Below are 20346 nucleotides of genomic sequence, written 5' to 3'. Positions count from 1 at the left end.
TCAGAAGGACAGCATAATCTGTTGGTACTTGGCATACATTGTGTATGGGTATACTGAATATATATATATATATATATATATATATATATATATATATATACTCTGATATATATATATATATATACTCTGATATATATATATATATATATATATATATATACTCTGATATATATATATATATATATATATATATATATATATATATATGTATATACTCTGATATATATATATATATATATATATATATATATATATATATACTCTGATATATATATATATTATATATCAACACTGAATTGCAAAAACCACTTGCTCCACCTAGACTCTAACCCAGATATATAAATATTTTGTTAACATTATTAATACAAATTTAACACTTTATCGTACTTTATTTAGCTGATAATTACATTTTAAAAGTATTTATAATGTTTCAAATTTTTTGAATTCATTCCTGACAACATGTTTATGTTGAAAGGCCTTGTGGATTAAATTTAAAATTATTGGGCAATTGTGTGTTTACTACAAGAATAATTAATTTTTTAATGTTTGATTATTTTATAAAGTTTTTGATTTGGTTTACAGACTTGAGGATATAAACATCGTGGAGGAGGAGGATGAGGAACAGATAATTGAGAAAAGAAGAAAACAAAGAGAGGAACTTCTCAAGGTGAGTTCAGGAATTTTATATTGAACCAAGGCAGTATAAGAAACAAAACGGGCAGGCCTGTTCTAGTGACATCACACTATCTGGTCGACAATATGTGATAGCTGATAATGCTGCAGCCTATCCTTTCATAAACTCCTAGTTTCACACCTATGTAAGAATCAAGAATCTTTATTGACCATTAGGCAATTACACAGAAAATTACAATAGGTCTCTTCAGTTCTCTATACTATACAGTCTAGTTGCCTAATACAAAGTACTAAACATTTATACTTAATAATATTCAACCAATAGAAGGACAGGGTGTACAATCTTTTCACTTGGTTTTGAGTTCAAAATGAGAACAACATAGCCTAAAATTACAAAACTTAACAAAATAAAATTTTTAACAAGAATCAAGAATCAAGAAATTTATTGCAACATAACATCCACAGTTATACAACTATACATGTTGTGTGAACAGGTTGCTTGTCAATAATACATACTATATGGTAAAAACAGTTTGTACAACATTTCATACATTAACAATGTATTTGTCAAATTCACTAAAACTACACAAGCTGCAGATTGTCCTGCAAGAATTCAGAAATATTATAATAGGCCTTATTAATTAGTAAGCTTTTCACTGATTTTTTAAAACTGAACACTGTTAGCTGCTTTACATGTAGAGGTAATTTGTTGTAAAATTTAATTCCCATATAATTTGGAGAGCTCTCAAATAATGTTAATTTGTGAAGAGGAAATTGCAGATTGTCTTTAAAAGGGTGCCATACTGATGAATTATATTTTCTGAATTTAGGCGATTATGAATAAATATTAAACAGCTATAGATATACAATGATGGAATGGTCAATATTTTCATATCTCTAAAAATATTTTTACATGAAGCTCTCTGATTCAAAAATAGCATGGTTCTAATATATCTCTTTTGAGCTTTAAAAACAGAGAAAATACCTGAACTACATCCCCACACTTGGATCCCATATTGTGCCAATGAATAAAAGCAAGCATAATAAACTATGAGTCTAGTCTTAATATCAACCAGCTCTCTCAATGTGTACACAATGTGTAACAGAACTAAGCCCTAGCTATTTACATTTATCCCCTCAAAATCATCACAGGCCAAATACTCTTCAATGGTTTAAAATTCCTTTTTCTTTTTCCAGTCATACAATTTTGGTTTGAACCTTGATAATGGCAAGTTTTTTAAGGTAGTGGGGAGTTTATTATAAAGTTAGAGCTGCTGATAGTAGTGACTCTTATAAGATTTATCAAGCCTAACATTGGGTGTGATTAGATTATCTTTACTTCTGGTGTCATGGCTGTGGATATTACTGTGAGTCTCAAACATATTCAAGTTTTCCTTTACATGGACCACGTTTTGAAAAATATAAATACAGGCCAAGGTCAAAATATGGAGCCCAGCAAAACTATTTCTACAAGATGCCTGGGTAGGTAAGCCTGCAATTGTTCTAATGGCCTTTTTTTGCCAAACAAATACTCTTTGCAGCACCTGAGTTGCCCCACAAACGAATACCATAACACAGGTGACTGTGGAACAGTCCATAATAGGTCAGCACAAGTGTGTCCAAACTTACACAAAATTTGAGTTTTCTTAGCAAATAAGTTACCCTTGCAAGTTTCTTACAAATATTGTCAACATGTACATGCCAGCTTAGCTTACTATCAAGGTAAAAACCCACTAGCTTTACAGGTTTAAGTAAGCATTCATCCTCTTTATTTATTTGACTTCGTAATGTAAAAATTATATTCTCTGTTTTGTCCTCATTAATAAGTAGTTTGTTTGCAGAAAACCAATTTTTAGCTAACTCTAAAGATGTTTTTAGCTGTAAAGTAACATCAGGAACATCGTAACCTTTGCTAATCATTGTGGTATCATCAGCGTATAGTATTGAAAGACAAGGCACATTAACACTGAAATCATTGACATAGATTAAAAATAAAAAGGGCCCCAGAATAGAGCCCTGAGGAACTCCTGCAGTAACATTAAGGTAACCAGACTCAATATTGTTAACCTTAACTATCTGCTTCCTGCTGGAAAGATAAGTTTCAATTAATTGTAATTCTTTGTCCCTAATTCCATAATACTCTAACTTTTTACATAAGACACTGTGAGCAAAGGTGTCAAAAGCTTTGCTTAAATCGACTAAACTACTGCCTATCACTAACTTATCTTCAAAGCCCTTTAATATAACATTTACAACAGTTTCAACCGCCATTGCAGCAGAGAGTTTTGGCCTAAACCCAAATTGAAGATTATACAATAAGTTCCTATCTACAAAGTAATCAAAAAGCTGTGTCAGCAGGCAAGACTCGATAATTTTACTAAAAATTGGCACAATGGCAATGGGACATAGTTTTCAGGCAAGCTTCTGTATCCTTTCTTAAAAATAGGGGTAACTTTAGCTGACTTCAGACAGGTTGGAAAAAGGCCCTTAAATAAAATTAAGTTGATTAAATAAGTGAAAGGCTCAATTATGACATCAATTATTTTCTTTACAGTAAAATTAGAGAGTCCATACAAGTCCTCACTTCGAGAATTACTAAGTTTACTAACTGCACTAATGATTTTATTAGCATCAATCATATTCCATTTAAAGCCTAAAGGTAGATTTCCTGAAAGAGAGAAGTTTTTTAGCAGATCCATAAAGTTAAAATTATGTACAGAGGTATTTGAATTATTTTTACGTGGTACACTAACAAAGTAATTATTTAACATGTCAGGGGAGAGTGGGATATTTTTAGTAACATCACAGCTATTACCAGATTCCCTTTTAATTATATTCCATGCCATTTTACACTTATTTTGAGCATTATTTATGAGAGTATTGTTTGCAACTATTTTTGCTTCGCTAATGGCTTTCCTATAATATTTTTTATACTCGTTAAATCTATCTTTATCCTTAGGGTTTAAACTTAACTTCCATCTATCATATAAAATCAGTAAACCGGTTCTCATTGTCTTGAGCTCGGGTGTAAACCACTTTTTTCATACATTTAGGTTTTGGTTTATTTTTGTCAATACTGATCCTGGGACAGTTTTGATCAAACAATGCTGTCACGGTATCAAGAAAAATACTAAATCCTATATCAACATCACTTATTTTATAAAGTTGTATCCAGTTCTCATTAATTGACAGATTGTTTCTAAGACTTAATATTCTGTCATCAGTTATTAACCTTTTACTTAACTTTAATTCACAATTTTTTTCATTTTTAAAAATTTTCAAACTTAAAGTAACCAAAACGCCCGCATGGTCAGAGATTGAATCCTGATCAATAAGTGCAGTAGTACATAACTCCTTATCAATATTTGTATATACATTGTCTAGGCAGGAGGAAAATCTAGTTGGCCGATGATTTATCCAATATAAGTTAACTGACCTAAGGACATTGCAGAAGTGTGACACCTCGGGTCTGCTAGGTTTCAATATGTCAACATTTACATCACCACAAAAAGCAAAATAAGTATGAGGTAGTCTGTTCATTATGTCTAATATTAGAGTTTCTAGGTTGTTTATAAAAATACTAAAGTCTGAATTAGGAGTCCTATATACATTTAATACAACTAAATTATAATCTGAAATTAAGATTGCTGAGGCTTCACATAAATAATTAGAACAATGTTTTGATACGTCTAATGTCACATATTTGAGATAGTTCTTAATAAATATTGATGAGCCTCCATGGACAAGAGGGGGTTTCCGGCAAAAGCTAGATGCTAGCGTGTAGCCTTCCGGGGTGTAAAGACAAATTTCCTCATCATTAAGCCAATGTTCATTAATGCACACTACATCTATATTGTTGACATTTAAAATTATTTCTAATTGGCCAAGTTTGTTTCTCAAAGATTGAATATTTAAAGACAATACATTAAGATTACTGTTATTTATGCAGATAGAAGTAGGCGTGCTGTAGGTAAGTGTCCGTTTCCCGCAGACATACACTGGTTCGAACAGCTGGTCGCAGGTGTGAAGGTTGGGGGGACAAGTGACTTTGGAGGACTCGCTGTAACCATCCGATTTGAGCTGCTGGCTGCAGGTGTGCTGGTGGAGGGGTCAAGTGTCTTAAGTGGACTCGCTGTATCCTTTGTACAGGTTGAAGGTGCTAATGGTGTGACTTCATCAGGTGGACTGCTGCCGGGTGCTGAGGAAGTTTCCCCGTTGTTATCATCAATAGCATCGCATATTAGCTCGGCAAGCCAGCTTTTACCCAAGGAATTGAGGTGTAAGCCGTGACGCGTATGCAGAGGTCTGGCAGCTTTGCTTATTTCCACTAGAGTTACATTGTTATATAAATTGCTTAACTCTTTCAGGGATAGATTTGTTTTCCTTTGCGACTCATTAACGCAGGACCACAGAGGAAGGTCATATCTGTTTGGCAAGTCAACCAAAACTATTTTATTGTTCTTAATTGTGTCTTCAATCCTTGCAATTGCGGTATCAGCCTCATTTTTAGAGATGTCATTTGAGCCACAAATTATCACCAGAACGTCATCCTCATTTTTTAATTCACTTGTTATGTTTTTGTGATTCAATACGTCATCGCTCCTGCCTCCAGGTCTAACAAAACCAACAGTGTGGCGGGTGCTTTGATTTTTGTTTACATACCACGATAATCCTCTTCCGTGACTGTCAGAACAGATCAGTAGTTTCTTTTCGTCGTTCACACTATCCTTATTTAGTGTATCGTCAATATTTGTAGTAGGCTTACAGTTACTACAGTTACAATTATGACAGCATTTCCTAGAGGATTCTTTAAGCGTACCAGCGTTTTTAATGGAGGTAGGCCCAGAACTCAGACTCTTCTCCATTGCAGGCATCACTTTGTTTTTTTTTAGGCATATATTTAGAGACTGGTCTATTTTGAAGGGACTTATGGGAAAAAGACTTAGGTGTTTGTAGAGGAGGGAAATCACTATCAGAAAATTCAGAGTTATGTCAATTTGTGTTTTCACCGAGCAACTGAAACTTGTTTCTCAAAGGTAAGCAAAAATCAGATGGCAGAGTGGCATTTAGCTTTAATGACGACTTGTTTTTATTCATTGAGCTTTCTAGCTTAATTATTTCTTCCTCCCTTCTTAAAAGTAAGTTTTCAAGAGTAATTTTTTCACTCTGAAGGCTTTGAATTTTGTTATATGCCTCCTCCAGGTCATTGTTAAGATTAGCAACAATTCTATTTAAGCTCTCGACCTCTTCCACTAATGTACTAGTTATATTATGGGCTAGAATCTCTTCTTCCTCTTCTTCTTTTGGTACTGTACAATTATCACAAACCCAATTTTTAGCCTTCGAGAGTTCAACGTAATCTTCCAAACTTAGGTTGGTACATTTAAAATGAGTCCATTTGGAGCAGTTGCTACTGCACAATAGAGCCTTGCTACACTTGCTAACATTTTTGTTACATACTGAACATGGAAATTTAATTGGTTTCTTTTTAACAATTTTTTTTTCACCAAGGAGAAAACATCCACTCACAAAACAGCAATATTTAATTTAATATAATAAACCTATCCGTGTGCTGGACATTAATACAAAAGTAGAGCTGGTCTCAATAGGCAGTGTTCAATAATAACAGTAAAAACAATATAATTGTTTTCCGTCAACAATATTATTTCCACAACCATGCAAGATGTGGTTATCAGGTTTTGATAATGTCAGGTTGGAATATGACCTTCACCAATTGCTCAGTCAATTAGTAGCTAGGCAAAGTTCAAACTAGTTTGAAACAGCTGTGCTACACCTTTGCTAAAACCTGTCCTCCACAACTGCTGTACTATGGCAGTCAATATCTTGTCTCACTTCCTATCAATAAGCAATAAGTTAGAAAGTTTATTTCAAGTAATTGATGCAGCTTTTATTCTCAAAATCACTAATAACACAATAGTTTTTTTTTCGATGAATTAAAAGTTTACTTTATCCAAAAAGTTGGTGTGCTCTTCTTAAAGTTTTAATTATAAAATTAAGGAAAACATGTTTTATCATCCAATAAATGTAAGTACCATTTCAAACAAGAAATATTAGCTATTACTGTGAATTAAAGTTTAACTTTTTTATTTTATATAGTGCACTGATACTTAGCAAAACTATTTAAGTCACTTTTAATTAAGACAATATTTAGTTACCACATAATATATTACAAACTTGGGAGACAGTAACCAAGAGCACTATTCACTACTAGTCTAAATAATGTATAACATCCCCAGTAATATAATATAAACTGTAAAATTAATTTTTTATGTATAGTGAGTAAGTGTACACAAATTCAATTATTTATTATAAAGGAGTACAACGTATATGTACGAGGGGTATCCAAAAAGTAAGTTTCACTGTTCTGTAATATGTAGCGCGGTTCGGTTGGCAACAGGTGCGCTGGTCACTGGCCCATTGTCACGCTTCTCAGTCAGTTGCTGCCCAAACATCATGGAGACTCCACTGCGTTCTGCCGCCAGTTGCGAAGTCCGTAGTGTTATTCGTTTCTTGACCGCCAAAAACGAAACTGCCGTTGAAATTCATCGTCAGTTGTGTCAAGTGTATGGTGAACATGTTATGTCCGTTCAGATGGTCCGTCGTTGGCGTGCAATGTTTTTGGAAGGAAGAGAAAATGTTCATGACGATGAGCGTAGTGGCCGACCGGCCAATTCTCGGCAACCTGACGTCATTAATGCTGTACGAGCAGTTTTTGACAATGATAAGCAAGTGACTCTCGATGAAATTATGGATAAACTGCCGTCAAGTGTTGAAGTTAGCCGGTCATCTGTGCACAATATCATGACAGAAGATCTTCAGCTTGCAAAAGTGTGTGCAAGATGGGTGCCTCGCTTATTGAGCAATGCCCATAAACAACAACGAATGGCTGCTGCCCAGTCTTTCTTGCGATTGTTTGACGATGAAGATGAAAACCTTTTCAGTAGAATAGTCACTGGTGATGAAACATGGATTCACCACTCAACTCCAGAGACCAAACGCCAGAGTATGGTGTGGCAAAAAAAAGGAGAGGCAGCTCCTCAAAAAGCCAAAGTTTTTGAGTCGGCAGGAAAGTTAATGGCTACAGTTTTTTGGGACTGCCGTGGAGTGTTATTGATTGACTATCTTCCTCGTGGCGAAACCATAAATGCAGAAAGGTATTGTGAAGTTCTCACCAGACTTCGGCGGGCAATACAGAATAAACGGCGTGGACTTTTGTCGCGCACGGTTCTGCTTATTCAAGATAACGCCCGACCACACGCTGCTCGTGCAACAATGAAACTTTTGAGGAAATTTAAGTGGGATGTTTTTGGTCATCCTCCATACTCACCAGATCTTGCGCCTAGCGATTTTCATCTGTTTCCGGAGCTGAAAAGACACCTTGGCGGTCGGCGATTTGCCAACAGCGATGACCTTCAAAATGAGGTAGATACTTGGCTTAAAAATTTGGCGGGTGAATTTTGTGATGCTGGAATAAAAAAACTACTTCCTAGATACCAAGAGTGCTTAGAAAGGGATGGTAACTATGTAGAAAAATAAGGTATGATGTAAAAAGTTGAATAAATGTGTTTCAGTTATTTTTTGAGTCTTTTTAACTTTTTCATAATTAATGGAAACTTACTTTTTGGATACCCCTCGTACATAGAAAGTTCTAATGTTTTGAGTGGAATTTAAAAATTCAAGAAATTTGACTTGGATTGTATTGTATGCTGTAGTGGTGTATTGCACCATATCTAATTTTCAATTGTGACTGTTAGTTTAGTCTCTTTATTACCAGTAATAACTAGATCTCGTCTGGAGGTTTATGCCACAAAATATTATTTCCAATTTTCAAATCTTAAAGTAACTTGTAGTTCTGAACCATTATAGTGTCCTCTGTGAGTAAATGCTCATATTGTTATTTAATTAAGCCATTTTATAATTATTTTGTAACATGGTACAGAAAAGATAAACACATTTACGTATTAATTTGTTTTCTGACGTGTAAAGATACAAAAATTTGTGCAGCAAAATTCCTTTTGTTGTTTTGGCAACTTATTAATTTTGTTTTGTCCACTATTTAACTTGCATATACACCATTTTCGAATAACTGATTCTTTGTTTACTACATTATTATAAGCCTCGGTTATTTTCCTAGACATTTTTAAAAAGTATTTTTTGTGTCCAATATACTGTACTTCGCAGAATTGTAAATTTGGTTCCACATTTTAAAACCCTGTAGCCAATGTCCGTAGGGGATCAATATTAGCTTCGGTCTAAGTGAAAGAGTGTTAATGTCACAAATCAGGTAATTATTGAAGTATTGGTCCTGACAGGTGGTCAAAACGTTATTTACTCTCAGAGTTACCCTTAGGCTAAACGGTTTGAGCAGTTTGAGACGTGGATATAGAAGAATGTGTTATGTTACAGAGGCTCGTAGTAAGCGAGGACTCTAACCTAACAAACAGTCCTGCAGCCCCGGACCCTGGCCAGGGGGAGACTGAACATTATTTACTCTCAGAGTTATCCTTAGGCTAAACGGTTTGAGCGGTTTGAGACGTGGATATAGAAGAATGTGTTATGTTACAGAGGCTCGGAGTAAGCGAGGACTCAAACCTAACTAACAGTCCTGCAGCCCCGGAGCCTGCCCAGGGGGAGACTGAACGTTATTTACTCTCAGAGTTACCCTTAGGCTAAACGGTTTGAGCGGTTTGAGACGTGGATATAGAAGAATGTGTTATGTTACAGAGGCTCGGAGTAAGCGAGGACTCAAACCTAACTAACAGTCCTGCAGCCCCGGAGCCTGCCCAGGGGGAGACTGAACCTGCCTCTGCTCCCACTCCTAAACCCAAGCGTAAGTCAAGATTCGAACCTGAGCCCACGCCCACACAGAAGCAAGAAAACAAGAACACACAGCGAAAGGACGGCAAATGGGACATGTTTGCTGAAGCAGATAACTTTGGCGGCCAGTACAATGTTAGTATTTTGTCGTGGCCTGGTATTATGACTGTTGGCATGAAAATTGCTAAGAAATGTATTAATTTAATTAGCTTTTGATACCACAAATGGTATTATAAGGGAAAATTAAATATAAATGGGATTTTTTACTATGTTCTCTTACAATATGAAGAAACCCCTCATTGCACTTAGGCCTAAAGAGGACCCTTGCACTGCTTCCAGAGTGACAAGATGGGTAGGGTGGGGATAGGAGGCACCTGATATTGCATGAGGAGGGATAATGGGAGGGATATCTCAGTCTTGTCACCTTGGAGGAAAGGGAGGCTAGCTCTTGCAAAGTGGACATGTAAACTGGGTTACTCCCTCATGTTTAGGCTTGAAAATGCCTTTAACATTAAGGGAGTGCCTCTCACTCAACATTCATTCTGTACAGTAAACCAGATCTGTAGACCAGTCCAATATCAAATGACATTTGTGGTTAGTGATGTGCTGCTCCTGGAGACATCCTTGGGTTGCCCAGATTTAAGTGGCACATCGGTTTTTGCTATACCCAGTGTAGGTTCTACTGGCTGGTATAAATCAGCCAGAAGGGTTCACCCGCCTGGGCATTTCGAGTCAGTTGGTTATGTTTTTTGTGGTTATATATATCCCTCGGCTTGCAGTAATAAGCAGCATTGATTATATGCAAAACACCCATAGGAGAATTCTCTTACTGGTCAAAATAAAAATGTTTGAAAGAATCTTGCCAGATAGCAGTTGGGTCTTGACTTCCATTGGGATTGCCTCCCCTTTCCTCCACCACGTCTTGCTGTGGCATGTTGGAATTTGGAGTGGTAGATCCATGTTTTATCACATATGATAACACATAAATGCCTTGCCCATGAATACATTTCATCAAAAATATCCCAATTTTCAAATGAATATGTTTTCAAACCTAACACATTGAATTTGCTATAATCTAATGCTGTGCATTCTTTAAGTTTTTATATTATTAAATATGTAAGCATTTAATTTTATTTTGTGATCAGGGTCGTAACTTTGAGGGGTGGGATGAGTGGATAGTACTCTTTTAAGAGCCATTAAAAATATTTGTATAGCTGCAATCAACTTGTTTGAAATACAGCAATTAAATGTTCCACTTTGAACTAGACCTATCTACTTGTTTCAAATTTGTTGCAGTCCACCTCATCAATCAAATTCACCCCCCCTCCCCTCAAAGCCATGTCCTAGTTACACCACTGATTATGATTACAATTGTGTCAATACATTCTCTAGTATTCATCAGTCTGATTCAATATTTGTTCTCATAAATGTTGTTTTGAACAGAGTCCAAGCATGGTGACAAAAGGGGGGCTGTTGCCTGAGAATCCGAGTCTCACAGACAACTGGGACGATGCTGAGGGCTATTACAGGGTGAGGATCGGTGAGACCATGGACAACCGCTATGTGGTGTACGGCTACACTGGCCAGGGGGTGTTCTCCAACGTCATCCGAGCGAGGGACGGAGCAAGGGGCAATCAGGACGTGGCAATCAAAATCATCAGGAATAATGAAATCATGTAAGTTACATAGGAATGGAGATTTTTTCATAAGCTGTCTCCCTTTTTACTGCTATGTATTTAAGTTCTGGAAAGTAAATGTTATATCTGAAATTTGAGAAAATTATTGTTGGTGTATTTCAGGCACAAAACAGGTTTGAAAGAACTGGATATTCTGAAGAGGTTGAATGACACGGATCCTGACGACAGATTTCACTGTCTTCGGCTCTTTAGACATTTCTTCCACAAGCAGCATTTGTGCATGGTGTTCGAGCCCCTCAGCATGAATTTAAGAGAGGTAATTTGATGTATTCTGCCCTATAACTAATTAGCTTAAATTTCCAAAAGTATTGGATAGTTTTGTTTATATTATGGTTCTCAGTTTCAGTAAATGAACAAATCTTTCTAAATTGGTACATTTACCAAACAGAATTCTTTTCTATCTTCTTATAATACTTTATACAAATATAAATGTGTAAAAAGAACGCTTTAAAAGAAGATCTTAAATTTATTTTTTTAGCAATTTAATTATTGTATAGATAATTTAGTTAACTTACTATTTCAGCATGCTGAAAAGTGGCATTATGAGTACAGAAAATACGATTAAATTGTGGAATTGAGACCCACCTTTCAGTTCCCGCAGTTGCTGCTTCCACAGTTCAGTTAGTGTTACTCTCAGTTTTTTCAAATCCATATATCCATTAATTTGCGATCTTCCTCACATATTACTTTCATTGTTAAATTTACTATTGTAGTTTTGGAATTAAACATGATAGCAATTTATTATATTTGGGTTGGAAATTATTGAATAGTTACTGAATTGTAATTTTATTGTTATTTTTTATTAATCATTTTAATTGAATTTTATTATCTGTTTGTCCCCCACCCCCCAGCTCATATTTATTTTAGCTTATTTCCTGTGAAAAGCCAATTTTTTATGTCACCACCGGTTATTCATTAAAAAAATTTTTAACAAGCACATTGCCTTATTAAATTATGAAGGAAAATGTTATAATAAAAATAAGTAACAAAATATTTGTATACAAACATTTATTTTAATGTTTAAAATTATATTTTGAAATTGAACAAAGAAATTGGCAGAACTCATTTCTTTGTAAGTTTAATAAAATAATTAATTGAACTGTCACCAATAGTTAGTATATATAGTAACTATGTACAACATTGTAATGCACTTGTGGTCGAGTTGTCACAGTTACATTTAAATTGTTGACATCATTTAAATTAATACATTGATCTTTTTATAAGGTTTTTGCAATTAAAAAAATGTATCCTTGTTTGTGGGACCCCTCCTATGAGAATTATAACAACACAGACACCAGGGACGTAGCTAACCAGCACTGACAACCAGCCACGTGTGAACAGCATTTTCCATACTGGTACATACTGCTGGTGAATGTAGCTGATACAGCTACATGTGAATGGGTCTTTATAGGAGAGTGTCTTTTCCTCAGAATAAACATCCCTTGTAGATGAAAATCAACCCGGTACATTTATACTTCAATATAAAATAATATGAGCACCTATAAAAATGTAACTGTTTTATTTTCAGGTTTTGAAAAAGTATGGAAAAGATGTTGGGCTTCACATCAAAGCTGTCCGCTCATATAGTCAGCAGTTATTTTTGGCTCTCAAACTTCTGAAAAAAGCCAACATATTACATGCTGATATCAAACCTGATAATATTTTGGTAAGTATTTTTTTATCATAAATTTTTCTGTAAATAAATTTAAAGAGAAAATTCTACATTAATTTGACACCATATTTTAACTTTTTATTGATACTACGAATATCTATTTGCAGGTAAATGAAAACAAACTTGTGCTAAAATTATGTGACTTTGGGTCGGCTTCACATGTGGCTGAGAATGAAATCACACCTTATCTTGTCAGTCGGTTCTACAGAGCTCCTGAAGTCAGTAAGTATAAAGAAAGTCCTCAACTATCTTTCAGAAGATTTCTCAGTTGTGATAAAAGAACGTAATGAAATGAAATTTAATATCAGTACTTGCTTCTTTGGGTTTGTATTTGGAATGTGTAAAAAGTTAGTAAACATTGAAAACAGTTCAATTTGATGGTCTTTTATATAAAATTTTCAAATTGTTTGATTGAGTGTATTTTCCTCAGAATAAATTTCTTTATCTGTCTTTTCTTATAGGTCTTTATCTACATTCTTGTTGGCCTTGTTGTACTCCAGCGTATGATGGCTTCTTGGCACATGTGTATCTGTGAACCTAGACATCTGTTGGCTGCATTACATGTGCTGTGTGTGTTTGTACTTTTGTTCCAAATGAAATCATTCTGTGTTGTACGTATTTATGTTTTGTATTTATTTGGTGGACACTTGTTTTAATTAGTCTTTTTTCTAAAAGTTTTAGGAATTCCTTACGACTTTGGAGTAGATATGTGGTCAGCTGGGTGCACCATATTTGAACTTTACACTGGAAAAATCATGTTCTCTGGAAAGTCTAATAATCAAGTAAGTAATTCGTTGTGTTCGTATGTTTATAACTACACACTTAGGATAATTTGAACATTATTAATTTGAAATTTTTGATCATATGAATGTTTTTACTGGACTCTTGACATAATAATTCTGTCTGCATATTAAAACTCTTGGATGGTTCTATTGTTTTTATTTGTCTCTTGAGCTTTGAATTCTCCAATTTCCAATGCAGTTGCACAAACAAATTCTGGCAAATCTTCAAGTCTTCTTTTAAAGGAGTGTCTCGAGGAAAACACTGCAAATTATTATTTCAGTATACTAATTGTTAAGGAGTTAGTTAACTAACACTTTCAAAGGCTTTCACTAACACTAGATATTGAATTAACCCTGTTTCTGCCAGTGCCCACAAACACCAGATGTCAGCAGTTTGCATCTAATCTGCCCGTGTACGATTTTATTGGATGTTCATAAAAACTATTATAAAATATATTATGTACTACCTTATCATAACTTAGCAGTTAATTAAAGTGATCATTGTGGATAGAATTATTTTTATACTTCCTTGTTGAACCCACAGAGGGTACAGCAAAAACTGGTATCTAGTCTGCTGCAGGAGATGACTGTTGGAGTTTGGTGGAATTTGTTCCCTAAGTAAGAGTCAAAGGCTTTTGCCAGCTTAGTCATAAGGGTGTGTCATCATGACGATATTTGTGCCCTAAATTTTTCCTCATGAATCTCGACAAGGGGCGGCCCCTATTCTCAACCTTACCCATCCAAAATAACCTGTCACTATCGAAGTAGTGTAAAGGTGTTCAGAGAACTAGGTGCAATTTTCTAAGCTTCCTGTCGTAAGAGAACATAAAAAGTTGATAATTCTTTTATAGTAACATCCTATGAGAAACTGAAGTTATTTCAGTCATTATTTCAGCACAATATGTTCAACCCTTCTTTGCTTCTGCTGAATTTTTTGGAATTCTGACTCGTGTAAATATTTTAACGATTTAAATATGAACTATACCCGATTAGTGTTTTGTTCTGTTCAAGTTTGACAATTATAAAAGTGCATTTTCATTTTATGAATACCCAAGGCTGATTTATTCCATACATTCCATTATGGCTGTGACTTCTGCTTGTGGGATAAAGACCACTCCCTACAAGGTCTCACTCCCACAATTCCAGCGCCTGTGCCAATTTTTGTTTTAGAGCCATCTGTAAACCATTCAAGCTCTGCTATTGGAGTCTTTGAATTTACAACTTGAGATCAGAAGAGTAACTTGTAATATTTCTTGAACATAGTGTTTGGCCTGTATTAAGTTCTTGCTGAAGCTTAAAAAACCTTTTATTTTATATTTAATATAAGTTTTGTGTAAATCCTATTCAATAATCTACACAGGCTCTCTGGTAACAATAGATCCTTTGCAGATGCTGAAATTCTTTATGGACTTCAAGGGGAAAATGCCAAATAAAATAATAAGGAAAGGTGCTTTCAAAGATCAACATTTTGACCACAACTGCAATTTCTTATACCATGAAGTTGACAAGGTCACAGAAAGGGTAAGGTCACATTTTACAATATTCTAAACTCTTATTGATTATGTTATTATAACTCATGATAGATTAAAATTGTATTGTTGGTAGTATTGTTTATATATAATTGTATAAGAAGTGCAGAATCTTTTGAAATTAGTACTTGTTTTTATTAGCATCTAAATATTTTAATGGCTTTAAAATGTTTGAACTTTATGTAGTGTTTAACAGTAAAACACGTAATATAATTTTCAATTGCCATTTCAAACAAGAACTGCATAAAGAAATCAGTTTTAATTTATTGAAAGTAATTGTATTAGCAAACAATTGGATAAAATGTCTTCTTTAGTTATAACCACCACAAATGATCTACTTGTTATAACAAGTAGATCATTTGTGGTGGTTTTCGTCTTTTTTAAATCTTTAAATAGTTTATTTACGAGACCCATTTTAAGCCTTATTCTGCCCGTTCTCATGGGCCACTGATGTGTTCGAGGATCTTATAAAACAGAATAAGGGGAGAGTTGATACAGTACAAGATCGATGTCACTGATAAACAATGCTGCGGTCACAGACAGGAATTGAACCTGTGGTATCTCTAACTCAGATCCATGTCTAACATTTTAAACCACTCGGCCATTCAGATTTCAGGATTCAGGTTCTCAGCAGCTAGTAAAGTACTATTAGTTAACACTTGGAACTATATCATATCTAAGGATATTAACTACTGCAGCTGTTACAATTCATTCTGTAATAATTCAACATAACTAAAAACAATATTTAGGACAAAAAATATATTATCATAACAGAGAGAATAAAACAGCATTAACAGAAATTTGGATTCTTTCACTGAAACAAGATTGTAAGATGCTTAGAAGATTACAGCTAAAAAGTTTAACCCTAGAACTGACGTCAAATTTATCTCAGTGGTGGAGTTTTTTTTGTACCTCGAACATTGCCTTATATTTATTTTATTACCATATGTATAATATAAAATAATTATACTATCTTACGTACCATTTTATTCAGGAATGTCCAAGAACATTTGATTTATAATTAAATAAATGTAGTCAACGCATTTGTAAACATAAGAAAATCAAATCAAGTTTTTGATTTGTGCAAAGGTTATGATTGATGATATGATAAAAAATAATATACAAGAGATTGAGCATTTAATTTTGAGTAAAACCAAAAAGATTAATAGGTTCTAATCTTTTATATATTATGTACATTAGAGAAAACCTCACTAAGTATAGATGGTCAGAATCGCAAATTATAAAAAAAGTAAAACTTCTACCTTTACTGTTTTAATTATTCAGTCTTTGAACTAATTTTTTCAACTCATTTCACTTTTAGGAATAGTACAATATAAATGTTACTAAACCATAACAAATATATTTATATAATTTTGATTAGTCTCAGCACACACAGCTGTGAAGGAGACGAGAATGTAAGAAATAGTTCAGAGATTACAAAATACATACACGTGTAACAGAGCATGAAAATGATCAGAAAGTTTATTATTTACGTAATTTGGACATTTCTCTTTCTATTAATATCAGTACCAACATGTTTTGAACATATTTTAAAGATTTAATAATACAAAACCATAGACCATGTTATAAGACCCGATATTGGGCACTGCCAACTAGAATACAATTATAATGCCCGATGTCAGATTTTGCCAGTTGCAGAGCAGTTTATCTCTTTATTGCAGAGATAATGCCCAATGACCACATTGAAGCAGACCACTGTTGTCATCACTACATTATTGTAATCAGAGAGTCAATGCGTATTTCTGTCCCTGCAGGAGAAAGTGGTGACGATGTCGACTATCAACATAACCAGAGATCTGCAGTCTGAACTGGTTGGCAACCAGCACCTGCCCGATGATCAAGCCAGGAAAGTCAACCAGCTCAAGGACCTACTGGAGAAAATTCTGATGCTGGACTCGACCAAGCGAATCCCCATCAACCAGGCACTGACTCACCCATTCATCCAAGAGAAGATATAGTGCCTGCAGAGGTAACCCTTGTGTGGACAAAGTTTATTTCGGTTTTGTCTCGTTTAATGAAAATTTTAGGCCCTCGATAGTTTGCAATCTGTACATAAATGATATCAATTTGGGTGTAGTGATAGGTAGATGCATAATTAATAATGTAAAAAATGTAAGGCCACTTTGTATTATTGTTTCTTTATTTCGAGGATGCATTTTATAAATGAAGATATTACTAAAACTGTTATTATTGTTTTCGTAACAATTTTACTATTAATATTGTATTATTTACAACCACTGAATGTTTATAAGGAGGTGTTTTGTTAATAACAGCTATAGTTTTATGTGAGTGTCTTGTTTTTTAGGAAAATGAAGTTATTTTAGTATACAAAAATCAATAATACAGTACATAGTTGTATGGATCAAGCCTCTTCACAGAAATCAATAGGATTACTTGATTATTGTGAAAAAAAGAAAATGTATGTGCTTTGTAAATAAATGGTTTTTGAAATCATGCTAATGGAGTTACAGTGATTACACTTATTTGTTCCCTAATACAAAATAATCGTCATTATAAACAATTCATTGTCAAAAGTTACTTGTCTGATTTGCTTCAAAAATTAAAGTTCATTGTACTGTATTTCTTCTCCACTCCACAATTCAGTTTTGTGTATGAAACATGTTGTAACCCTACAGTCATACGATCGTTTTCCAAAATCTTCATTTACAAGTTCGAGTAGGAGAGTGGATATGGTGATTATCGTCTTTTAAGGTTTTAGTTTGGAAGACAGCTTATGAGTTGGTTAAAATATGATTTACAGCCCAAACTGTGTGATCTCGGGTATAAATAAAAGTGGCAGTATTAATTTGCAATCAGTTTTTTTTGTTGGGTCAATCAAAAGAAATTCAGAGTCTCAGCCGTAGAAGATAATTTCTTTGAAGAGATGAACAATAAGAAAAATTATTTGTTTGCTCCACAAGGAAATGCAGGCTTTTAAAGTAATTTTTGGCAATTTGCAATATGTGAGTCCACACGAGTTTTGTGGGTATTTCTAGTATACATAAGTAAAATAAAATGAGTTAATAAGTAATAGTCTGCCATTTTTATTCTATTTGGATTCAATCTAATATTGCATAAGTTTGAATTTGATTTTGTATAAATAGCCATCAAAATACTTATTTAAAATTTGACTCATTTCAAAATTTGAAACTTTATGTTGTAAAGATTCATTTTTAACTGTTTCTTTCAATCTTACATTTTACAATCTTTGGTTTTTACTGCTGTTTAGTAGTAGGTCTTCTATAATATTGGGCTTGTCAGGACAATTAATTTTGTTGGTAAGAAAGGGCGAGAAGTCATGCTGTAAACTGGAATTATATCTCATAACAGCCATTTAAGTCAAATATCAAATAAAATTGTGTTTAATAAAGTATCCTTATTGAATAATAAAATGTTAGAATTTTTTGTTTTGCGATATTTGGTAAATGTCGTAAATTAGCAATAATAAGAAATTTTCATTTAAAAATCATGTAAAATCTAGTTTTGTAAAATTTTGTCAGTTTAAGCAATAGATTTTTTAGCTTTTGTACGGGAAAGGAAAGGATTGAAGACCCATTTATAATTAATTTGGATTGATGAACATTGGTATGACTTTTAATAACTATGTTAAAGAATAAAATTCTTAAAATTGAATTTGTTTAAAACAAGCTTTTCAGATTTGTTAAGAAGAGCTAATGGCTTGCAATCAAAATATGCACAAATCGTATTTAGACTAAATGAAGGATATTACGCAAAAAATGATTATCACTATACAGATATTTCAATATATTACTACTATGAGTTTTGGATATTCAAGGCCATGTTCTTAATACTGGAAATGAAATATTTTACTCAAGGAGTATAGTATTTCTTCATTATGATTTATTACATAATTTTAAATTTCCTCAGAATTTATAATATACTTAAGAAACATGAGCTCATATTTGTGTGTGTTTTTTTAAATTCTCAATATCATACCAAAATAAAATCATTTAGTGTGTACGTTACTTTTTTCCTAAAAGTCTTGTCACATCATGTATAAAATTTCTTGTTAAAAAAATTAATTAAGACTATTTAAGCAATATAATAGCAGCTGAACTGTTTGGGTTTTAGCAATGTTTGAATAATACTTTGACTTCTGCAAAAATTACTCTAAAATGAAACGTTAATTTATATGTTTTCATGTGGCTTGATCCCATGTTTACTTAACACTCCAAACTAGGTCATAATGTCTAAGCATATTGTAAAATACATAAAATTTTAATTATTATCACTGGGAAATTACCGTTATTTTTCTCTTCAAAATATTCTGTATATAATATAAATTGTGCTTTATTCGCTGTAAATTTTGTAGTTATTTGCAATATATATCTCTAAAACGTGTTTATAATAATTAATTAACCAGAGAATACTGGATGTAAATATATAAGATTTTACTATATTAAGGGGAGCGGGAAAAGGCCTATCTCGCCAATGTTAAATTTGCCATCTTTAGGTACACTTTTCTTCAAAAGTATGTAAAGCTATGTCTTTCAAATTTTAGGGCTATATTTACCAACTCTTTTTGTGTTGACAGAAGACCCAATTTTACACCTGCTAATCAAATATTACCTTAAAAAAATCATTTTTTTCATAGAACACTAAAAAAAATTAAACATTTTTACAAAACATAAATTTTTTTATTACAAAACTAGTAATGTGAGATTAATAAAAATGGGTCTAAATATTACTTATACCCCAACAATGATGTGTAAAAAATTTCAGGTATGTAGGTTAATTATTTACAGACATAAGTGTACCTTTGTTTAATAAAATGCAACTTTCGGCAAATTGCGACTGAACTTAATAAACTAAAAGGCATACAATATCTACCTTAAAATAGGCCAGCTCCATATTTGGGATCATCTGTTTCCTCTTCATGGTCTTCCCTCCATGAGCCGCCTTTTTCTTCTTGCTTGTCTAGCCTCCTTCGTGATACTTTCAGCCGCTTTCTCACTTTTACGCTGTCTCAAAATATCCATCTCCCGCAAAGTTTTGACGGATTTTTCACACAAAACTCATCCAAGTCTTTTGTAGAGATCCAGTTTGCTGCTGTGGCCCTTCATTGAATGATATTACCGCATCATATACGCCCAACTTCAGTGTATCGAGTCTCACAAATACCCTCTTCGGAACTTTAGCCCATACAATATTAT

The 20346-nt window shown here is 33.6% G+C and overlaps 1 protein-coding gene across 2 annotated transcripts in view; it reads left to right on the top strand.

Moving 5' to 3' along the window:
• Window positions 1-20346, top strand: part of LOC124356819 (serine/threonine-protein kinase PRP4 homolog) — a 49732-nt gene that overhangs the window by 19186 nt on the left and 10200 nt on the right. The window contains exons 9-17 of one of the 2 annotated variants that reach the window (XR_006921894.1): window positions 583-667; window positions 9379-9606; window positions 10915-11147; window positions 11271-11424; window positions 12697-12834; window positions 12948-13062; window positions 13516-13622; window positions 15012-15143; window positions 16927-17141. Coding sequence is in view for 1 of the 2 variants with exons in the window: in XM_046808054.1 (XP_046664010.1) it covers window positions 583-667; window positions 9379-9606; window positions 10915-11147; window positions 11271-11424; window positions 12697-12834; window positions 12948-13062; window positions 13516-13622; window positions 15012-15143; window positions 16927-17130 (1396 nt within the window). In the remaining variant the exon portion in view is untranslated. Of the gene's footprint in view, window positions 1-582; window positions 668-9378; window positions 9607-10914; window positions 11148-11270; window positions 11425-12696; window positions 12835-12947; window positions 13063-13515; window positions 13623-15011; window positions 15144-16926; window positions 17637-20346 lie in introns of those variants that run through there. The other variant, XM_046808054.1, reaches the window with a different exon arrangement.

The sequence above is a fragment of the Homalodisca vitripennis genome, chromosome 1 (assembly GCF_021130785.1).
Source record: "Homalodisca vitripennis isolate AUS2020 chromosome 1, UT_GWSS_2.1, whole genome shotgun sequence".
NCBI lineage: Eukaryota > Metazoa > Arthropoda > Insecta > Hemiptera > Cicadellidae > Homalodisca > Homalodisca vitripennis.
This window is presented reverse-complemented; position numbering and strand designations above follow the sequence as displayed.